The following is a 10,233-nucleotide window of genomic DNA, read 5'->3' as shown; positions in this document are numbered from 1 at the left end:
ACTCGAATTGAAGATCATTGGGGAGCAAATCCAAGGTTGGATCAATTGAGCTACCCCTCAGAGTTTCGATAGATTTATGATATGGGTCTTATATTATTTTATTTTTTAAAAACTAAGGGTATTTATGATTCATTTCTATTTCAATATTGAATAAGTTGAACGTTTAAGAACTTTATGAAATAAAAAAATAAAGAAAATAAAATAAAAAATTTAAGCAAATTTTCAACCATTTAAATTCTTTCACCATATGTTTTATACTCATCGATGTCGCCATCTATCTGGAAACAAGTTAATAAAATACTAAATATTTATTAATTATGCAATAGCCTAAGAATCCTCACCTTTCACATGGTATGTAAGCATCTTGATGCTACCTTATTCAAAGTTGATCTTTATATCTAAGTTGACCTTTGTCTCCACCATGTACAAGTCCTCGATCATATATGTTAGCCACTTTAGTGTTAGAATTGGTGTCACAATTGCAAACCCTAAATTGATGAAAGGCTATATATTCCATAAAGAGCTTTTGAAAACACCATATTCTTGAAAGGACAAACTTCCCGACACATCATATAGAAGCAATGGTCAAGCTATGCAAACATAAATTCCAAGACTGAAATAATGACCTTAGATTAGTTGAAATTCGTTGGTTTGTAAAGTCTCATAGACATAGATGATACATTGTCTAAGAGACTTGTTCTATAAAAGTTTTTTCGGACTAATAAAAAAATCGCCTTTTCAAATCATATTAATTTATTATAAAACTAATAATTTTGTGATCAATGTTAATTTTTTTTAGTGGGTAATTATCACTGGATTATGAACGGAGAAAGCCAAAAACTTGTAATTATAAAATATTTATGAGCTTCAATCTCGTAGAGGCAATTTCTCTATTGAAGTTCATCACCTATAAGACAAAGTTAGAAAACAATAAAACGAGAAAAGTAAAAGTGAAAGAGAAAAAAATCTTCCCACCGCTATCTTTAATATAATGATTAAGAGTTATAGATCATTTCAATGCAAAAATTGTAAAGAAATGATGATGGACCTAACAAAATCAAATCTATAAGGTTTTATTTTTTTATTTTTTACTTTTAATTTTAATTATATAAACTATAATAAAATTAAATATATCCTCTTATCACTCATAATTGTTATATCATAAATTTTTTCAAACTTTTTGACCCATTAAAATAATATTTTGAAATTGAAAATTGAGTTAGAAAATTTGGATTATTGCACGATCATCCTAGCCGTCTAAAAGTGAAAATTTTTAACACATAATATGATGACCTATTTCATAGTTGGGCCAATTTGGCTTCTAAAGTCACAAATATGAATAGTGAAGTTTTAAACTCAGGTTTTGAGTTAATTTATTTACTTAAAACTAGGGTTGTGGATGATGACAATATGGAGATTTGATTATGCATTCGAAAAAAAAAACTTTTACATCGAAGAACATATCATTTAATATTAAGAGTCTATCACTCGACTAACGTTACTCGACATTAAACATTACAAATAAATACTATAAATTATGAAACCGGGGTTAAGATTAACCTATGTACATAAATTGAGCGGTTACCATTGAATTACACCGGATTTATGGGCCTTAACCTCAACTTATAGAAGTGAGATGACATACTTAGCTTCATCACATAACAAGCCAAAGTTAGATAACAGTAAAATGAGAAAAGTAAAAGTATAGTAAAAAAAATATATATATTTCCATCACTATTGTAAGAAAATGGACATGTAAACAAATTGAATCATAATTTTGACGGAAGTAGATGAGTCAAAGGGCTATTGTATTCGTTCACATCACAATATCTCACGAAGTCATGAAAAACCCCACAATTTCAATGCAAGAATCGTAAAGAAATAGTGATGGGCCTAACCCACAATTATAATTTGTTATAAATTTTTCCAATCAACTTGACCTATTAAAATAATATTTTAAAGTTGAAAATTGAGTTGGAGATGTTTGTGAAACTTATTCTTGTATTAAAAAATTAGCATTTAATATTGGTGTATTAGTTTACATTTAAGGCTATTTGATATTAAAAGTTATAAGTACGAGAAGCAAATTTTAATAAAGGTTTTGGGTTAATTTATTTACATAAGACTTAGTCTTGTGGATGATGAAAGTACAATGATTTTATTATGTACTTGAATAAAATAACTTTATACATTGAAAAGAGGAAAATACCATTTAATATTGAGAATCTATCACTCATGATTAATCTTTGTTGATATTCAACATTACAAATAAGCATTGAAAATTATGAAATCAAGGTAAAGATTAATCTATATGCATAAATTAATATCAAAGGTAATGATAAATGAGGTGATTTTGTCGTATATTTGAAAAAAGAACCCTATATTGAAAAGATAAAAACATCATTTAATAGTGGTAGCTATCACTAGGCTAAGCTTATTTGATACTGGACATTACAAATACGAATCATAAATTCTTAAACCAAATTTAAGGTTAATTTATATACATAAGCCATGGTTGTAAGTAATGATAAATTGGCGATTTTATGTACCCAAAAAGAAAAACCTTCTAAATTTGAAAGGATGAAAATTATGTTATACTGTCAATCTATTATTCAATTGAACCACAAAATGTTTTGAACCATAAATTCTTAAATTGGAGTAAAGCCTTACCTATTTATATAAACCAATGTTTTGGTTAAATTAGTGTTTTGAGTAAAACCTATTTGTATAAACAAGGTTTTCATATAATAATAAGTTGGTGATTTTTTTCAAAAATGAAAAAGAAAAACAAAACTTGTACGTCTATGCTCGACTAAGTATATCTTACATCAAACGTTATGAATATAAAGTATAAATTTTTAATTCAAGATTAAGTTCAACCTATCCATATAAACTATACTTACAGATAATGTCAAGATGATGATTTTACGTGTATGAAAAAAAAGAACACTTTTACTTAAAAAAAGAGGAAAAATTATTTAACATTGAAACTTTATTACTCGTTTAAGCTTATCTAAAAACACACATTACAAACATGAATAATAAGTTCTTAATACCTATGTTAAGTTTAACATACGTACATAAATACGATATTAGTTATTGATTTTTATCTAGTAAATTATGGGCCGTTGGATTTTAAATCAAGTTAGGGTTAGGGTTAGGGTTTATTTAGTACCTCATGGTGATGGAGGTATGGGAGAGGGAGCTTCATGGGAAGGAAAGGCTAGTTTCAACCTCATTCATCATTTTTCTTTATTTTAGGTGCTTGTGGGGTTTGTATGAATACTTAAGGATTAGTCAACCATTTCCTTTGAGGTAAATTTTCCCTTTCTCCATGGTTGATGACTTAATTTTTTAGTACTTTTCCCCAAATATTTTAATGAAAATGAATTAGGTACAAATCCATTAGGCCCTTTAGTTTGATTTTTTTTTTTTTTTTAAAACCACTCTAAATGATGTATTTTTTTTCTTTTATTTTCCCCATATTTTTTAAGAAGTCAAAAACTTCACCAAAATTGATGAAAAATACTTGCCCAATAAAGAAATTTATTTTTCTCATTTTCAAAAAAGGGAAATTAGGGTTCATAATTGGTGAAGCATTTTCTTAATAAGGCAAAAATGTTGTTTTGAATGGACCAACTTCCTTTATATGATTTGCTTATATATATATTTTTTCTATAGATGGAAAATATTGCTTTTAGTCACCCTAAATTTAAAATAGTGATTAGAAAAGGTTAGAAAAAACCAAAAGGAGGAAGAAAAACCAAAAATCAAAACTTTAAAAGCAATAAAACTTTTCTCCTTTAATCTTTCTCTTAATTCTTTCACTTTTTAAAAGTAAAAGTGAAGCATTTCAAAATACAATGCACATTTTATCCTTATCTCTAGTAGTTTTTTTTTTTTTTTTCCTTTAAAGAAATTGAATTTTAATTAGGGTTGTGATGAAAAATGGGAAAATACAAATAATATTTTATTGTAAGAAAAATGGTTTTTCTCCTTTAATTTCAAACCCATTTTTATTTATTTATTTTAGAAGATTAAAAAAAAATCCTCTCCATACTAATGGATTTAATTATTTTTAATGGGTGGAATCCACTGAAGATGGTGGAGTTCAGCTGCATCAAATCCATACTCCATCAGGTTTGACTTAGAAATGGAAAGGGTCTTCCTTTTGGTGTGTTGAAAATTATTTTATTTTAAAATAAATAATTTTGAAACAAAAATAATGCAAAAAAATAAAAATAAAATAATTTTATTTTAAGAATGTAAAAAATAAATCCCAAAATAAGAATTAAAAAAATGAAAGTTGGTGAAGACCATGGGTCCAGCTGTAATCTTTATATCAGTTAGAGAGAGAGAGTTGAGGTCTAGAGAGAGACTTTTAGAGAGAGAAAGTTTGGTTTTGGAGAGAGAAAGAGAGAGAGAGGGGGGGCTGTTTTGAAGTTGCTGCTACTGTTTGGTGGTGGTGGTGTTGTAGTTCTCCAACTTCAAAGCTCATATTTTTGCCGTTATTTTTGTTTTTATTTTTTTTTTATTTTTGGGGGTTTTTTGGTTGTTTGCATTTGCAGAGAGGGAAAAAGACAAAGCTCTTCTTTTATTGTTGGATCAGATTTGATTGTTTGAAGCTTATACAGTGTTGATCTGAGCCTCTCTGAAGCTTTATTCAACCTTGTTCCTCAATTCTAAGTCTGACCCACAATTTTTTCTATGAGCCTTTTCTTCTGAGGATGGACCAAAGAGTTGAACAGTCTCCTAATGCACAAAGAGGGTTTCGAGTTCAAGCTCCTCTGGTGAGTCCATGTGTTTATTTTTACTTTTTCTGGTCTTTGAATTCTTCAATTCACTCGTTTCCGGGGGTACCCAGATGAAATTCTTGTTGAATGTGATGTTTTTTGTGGGAAATTTTGGAATTTTGGGAGCATGTTTCTGTGGAGATTGAGTAGGTTTCTTTCTTATATCGTGCAATTCTTCTTCTGGGTTTTTGGTTTCTTGAGTTTTGGAGATGCCCTATTGAAAAATCTTGACAAATGTGAAAATTTTAGGCAAATATTTGGGAATTGGATGATCATATAAGGTGATTGGGATTGGCTTCTGTTTCTCTGTGATTAATTGTATCTTTTAGGGAGGCATCCAGATGAAATTCTTGTTAGATGTTCACTTTTGGGCAAACTTTTGGAAATTGATTACCATATTTGTCCAGGGACCATCTGGATTTTGTTCTCTTGCAGTATTAGTTGATGGATGCTGAGTTTGGTGTTTTGGGGTTTTCATATCTAGTTTTACTATGGAGGGACTGGTTTGAACTACTGCATTTGTTGTTGCAGTTTTATAAGCTTGGAGTTTGGGGTATGAAGAATGTGGCTTTGTTTCTGGAGAACTAGAAAGATAGGTAACTAGGGATTAGGGAATTTTCTCATATATTCAATTTCTTGCTTCAAAGTTGAAATTATTAAACTTTTGGGTGAATTCTAGCGTGTTTATTATCATGAATGTATCCGGCTTGTAGTCACCATCCTTTTATTTTGGTGAGACATCAAGGCAGCTGCAGGGGAGAGGGTTGATTTCTGGTTGCTTAATTGAACATGTGCCTTGTCCACAATTTTCTATTCATTTGTATAAAAATGATTGATTTACCATCTTGCAGACTGGGTCTTTAATTGCTATGGGCTTGATATCTATTGTATCTTAGTGTTGAATGTTTTACTTTAGACCCACCTTCTTTTAGTGTCAAATGACTCTGGTTACTTGTCAATGCACCCTTTTCTTGAATTACCTATCCTCATGCACTTTCTTCTTGTTTATTTCTCATCAATGGTTCTACTTCTGGAGGATCTTCAACCTTCTGCCTTTTAGTGTTTCTGGCTTCTATTTGAACTGAAATTGAAAGATATTGAAATAATTCGATTCTATTCAATTTGAGATAAGAAGTCCTTATGTTTTGTTTTGGGTATTTGGTCAAAGATTAATTTGTTTCCTTCTTTGTATCTCATTCATTATAGACATGAAGCATTGAGCACTGATGAAAATATAGCTGCATACATGTACCTAATTTGCATTAAAATTTTATTTTTTGGTAGCTGCATGCTTGTACCTTACTTGTATTAAGATTTTGTCTGCACCTACATCAACTTCTATATTTTAAGCTTCTGTTTTGGGGGTGGGGGCATTAAGATAAGATTTCTAGGTCATGCAATGTTCATAATGTCCATCCCTTCTTCTTAAGGTTTTGCAATGGTACTGATTAATATCTGTTTGTGCTCAATTTTTGCTGGTATTTTTAATCCCAATTTCTTTAGTTTAATAGCAGTTTTTGGTATGAAGGCAAATTTTCCCCTGTTGCCCTGGTTTGACTGTGCTGCTATGAGATGCAAAGTCCATGTTTCTATTTTATTTTTAGTTCTTATCATCCATCTGATTTACTGTTTTCCAGGGAATTATGTAGTCTGACCATATGTATTTATATTTCTTCTTTTGCCTTCCTTTTCGAGTCATTCAATCTCTCTCTCTCTCTCTCTCTCTCTCTTGCTCTCTTCGTTTCTTCAACAGCATAAACTTCTGTGTCAATATCTAGCAATTATCCATAGTAAAAAAGTGAAGGAATGTCATAAAAATTAATGGAGCCTACCATACTAGCTATATTTGGTGAATAAGTTCCAGATGATGGAATCTTCTGTTGTAGCTTGTGGTGATATAACATGGAACGAAATGATCAGATAGATAAAAAGATATTCCTTAGAGAAACTGTAGATGAACTTTAATTTCATGTGCTAGAACTGTATCAAAAGTGAAGTGTTGAATAAGAATAAAAAGTTTATGCAGTAATTTATTGCCTTTCTTGAAGACATCTGAACATCCATAAAATTGCACTAATTGTGGCATCACCCTGGAATCTATAGCTAATTGGTTCACCCTTTCTCCTTGGTTGGTGCAAATCTTGATACTGTGCATAAGCCTGCTCATGGATACGAGTTTTTTCTTAAGGTGTATATATTCAACTGTGAACATTTAATAAGGTCATCTGCTTCTCATATTTGTTTCTTGCTTATTATCATTATAGTTTTTTATGTTGCAGTCTTGCTATTTTTGCATTCTAATGTGGAATGCTTTGCAGGTTGATTCTGTATCATGCTATTGCAAAGTAGATTCAGGCTTAAAAACAGTAGCAGGGGCAAGAAAATTTGTACCTGGATCAAAACTTTGTATCCAGCCAGATATCAATCCTCATGCACACAAAAGCAAAAACTCTCGCAGGGAGAGGACCCGGTTCCAGCCGCCTCTTCTGCCTGGTCTCCCTGATGATCTTGCCATTGCTTGCCTGATTCGAGTCCCTCGTGTTGAGCATAGAAAACTCCGTCTAGTTTGCAAGAGATGGCACCGGCTTTTGTCTGGGAACTTCTTTTATTCTCTTAGGAAAAGTCTTGGAATGGCAGAAGAGTGGGTCTATGTTATCAAAAGAGATCGTGATGGAAGGATCTCATGGCATGCTTTTGATCCCACCTACCAGCTCTGGCAACCACTTCCACCAGTTCCTGTGGAATATTCTGAAGCCCTTGGCTTTGGCTGTGCTGTTCTAAGTGGTTGTCACCTGTATCTATTTGGAGGAAAGGATCCAATGAAGAGATCTCTGAGACGGGTCATTTTCTATAGTGCTCGAACAAATAAATGGCATAGGGCTCCAGATATGCTTCGGAAACGTCACTTCTTTGGTTCTTGCGTCATAAATAACTGCCTTTATGTGGCTGGAGGCGAATGCGAAGGAATTCAGAGGACTCTCCGTTCAGCTGAAGTCTATGATCCTAACAGGAATAGGTGGAGCTTTATTTCAGATATGAGCACGGCTATGGTGCCCTTTATTGGGGTAATCTATAATGGAAAATGGTTCCTAAAAGGACTTGGATCCCACCGTGAGGTCATGAGTGAAGCTTATATTCCTGAAACCAATACCTGGACCCCAATCAGTGATGGAATGGTTGCTGGTTGGCGCAACCCTAGCATCTCTTTGAATGGACAGCTCTATGCATTGGACTGCCGGGATGGGTGCAAGCTCAGGGTTTATGACAGTGACACAGATTCATGGAACAAATTCATAGATAGCAAGCTCCATCTGGGGAGCTCCCGAGCTTTGGAGGCTGCTGCTCTTGTCCCCCTTAATGGAAAGCTGTGCATTATACGTAACAACATGAGCATCAGTATTGTGGATGTTTCGAGTCCTGATAAACATGTGGAGAGTAACCCTCACCTTTGGGAAAATATTGCTGGGAAAGGTCACTTCAGGACTCTCGTCACAAATCTATGGTCCAGTATTGCAGGGAGAAACAGCTTGAGGAGTCATATCGTGCACTGTCAAGTGCTCCAAGCATAAAAATCGGGTTTCACATTGCTTATTCTTGCTATAGAAATTTCTTCATTTTCTTCAATTATCATGATAGGGTTGTTCCATCCGAAATGTTAAAAAGAGTAGCTGCAGTTCATCAATATTGGGTTTCTGCACCTTCCCCAACAGAAAACTGCATTTACTCTTTGTTCATGTCTGATGCTTATCCCCATCCCCTTAATCAACAGTGTTCTGCTACATGAGAGGATTAGTTTATGTTCACATCCAAAAAGGTTTTGCTTCACATCAGGCTTGAAGAGAAGGCAAAATGGAAAATAGGAATGCGGGGTGTGTCTTTTTAAAGCCAAGGCGAGAAATGTAGATTTAGTGGAATCTCCATTTTCAACTCTCTTGTGAGAAATTCATTCTGGGAACCAATGGCATTTTCAACTTTTCAGATATTAAACATGTATTTACAAGGTATGGGCTCTGAGGCCATTTCTTTATTTTCATGAGGAGCAAGCATAATAGGCCTTTTGAACTTTGTAAATCTAGTCATTTGTCACTGGAGTTGACCGTCTCTCTGATTGTGGGATCTTATATCTTAGTATTAAGTAGTCTCGGAGATGCTTTGTGAATATATACATGGGTTATTAAAGTTCTAAGTCAATGAACAGTTAGATTACATCTTTGTGGGTATACATCGAATTACCTTGCTTTTATGTTGGCTGCTTGTTTGATCACATCTGAAGATTGTTTGGGTCACTCTATAATAATCATATTCATTGATTTTGCTTGTTTTTTAATGTTCTATTATAGGTCATATTTAATGTTTGAAGTTGTAAAAAGTTCCATTCATCAGCTCATACTAGATAAGAAAGCATTAATTTTTTGCCCAAATTTATTTTCCAATACATTCGAACTGTGCATATAATTCAAGTCCCTCGAGCGATCATCTCCTTGTAACGTTTGAACGACTCATCCCTCTGAATCTTCAGATGATTGTGGAAATTCTTGATGAAAGCTTCAGCCCGTTCGTTGATATCCCCTCCCTCATCCTCCACCATCAACGATCCCCCCTTCCTTCCATTCTTCATAGCACAATTCTCATTGTCGTTCATCCTATTTCCATGCTTCATGTCGTAATTCTCCTTTTCATTCATCCTCCGGCTCCCATAAACCTCTTCATAACGCTCCATTACAACAACCCAGACGGTTTTGCAGAAAAGGGTGTTCTAGCTTGAAAGTGGAGAAAACTGTTGTCAGATAGGGTTGAGGGAGAACAAGAGAGAATGGTTTGGTGGTGCTTGGGAACAGCGCGATCCTCTACATTTATAGCTACAAATGTCGGATTAGAAGCATGAGTTTGATGTGGATTGAGGGAAAGAGAAGGGAAAAGACGACGAAAGTCTTATATTTTTAGGTAGTAAACTGGGCATAGAAGCATGGGTTTGGCATGGATGAAAGCAAAAGCATGGAGTAAAGAAGGTTGAAATGGCATTAAAATCTGGTTGATGATGCTTGGAAGGCATAATTGGAGTGAGGCCAAAACCAAAAGGTTCAAACTGAATTCTTTGTTTTATTGAGAAGCTTTATGGAATGGATTCTTCTTGGGGCTTTCCCTTTTTTTGGTGTTACTTTGAGAATTGCTCCAAAGTAGGAAAATATTCTAATAAATGAACGGATGACTCAAGTAGGAGTCTAAGTAGAAACAAAATTAGGACCAGAGATTTTCCGGGTTCATTTCCAGGAAAGTTAGTTAGTTGTTTCCGTTTCTGGCCTTTGCTATGTGATTTCCTAGAGAGCTCTTTCCGATCGATTATTGATATTTCATACCATGTTTGGTATTTTTTAAATTATTTAATATTCATATAATAAAATTAAATCAATGAAAAAAGTTTGAAGTACATGAAAATAAT

The 10,233-nt window shown here is 33.3% G+C and overlaps 1 protein-coding gene across 1 annotated transcript; it reads left to right on the top strand.

The window, feature by feature from the left end:
• The first annotated feature begins 4,369 nt into the window (after positions 1-4,369).
• On the top strand, positions 4,370-9,036 carry LOC117916745 (F-box/kelch-repeat protein At1g55270). Its single transcript, XM_034832905.1, has 2 exons — positions 4,370-4,790; positions 7,112-9,036. Exons 1-2 carry the CDS (start codon positions 4,728-4,730, stop codon positions 8,360-8,362), a joined length of 1,314 nt encoding a protein of 437 aa, XP_034688796.1. The 5' UTR covers positions 4,370-4,727; the 3' UTR covers positions 8,363-9,036.
• The last annotated feature ends 1,197 nt before the right edge of the window (positions 9,037-10,233 follow it).

This window comes from Vitis riparia, chromosome 6 (genome assembly GCF_004353265.1).
Source record: "Vitis riparia cultivar Riparia Gloire de Montpellier isolate 1030 chromosome 6, EGFV_Vit.rip_1.0, whole genome shotgun sequence".
Lineage (NCBI taxonomy): Eukaryota > Viridiplantae > Streptophyta > Magnoliopsida > Vitales > Vitaceae > Vitis > Vitis riparia.
This window is presented reverse-complemented; position numbering and strand designations above follow the sequence as displayed.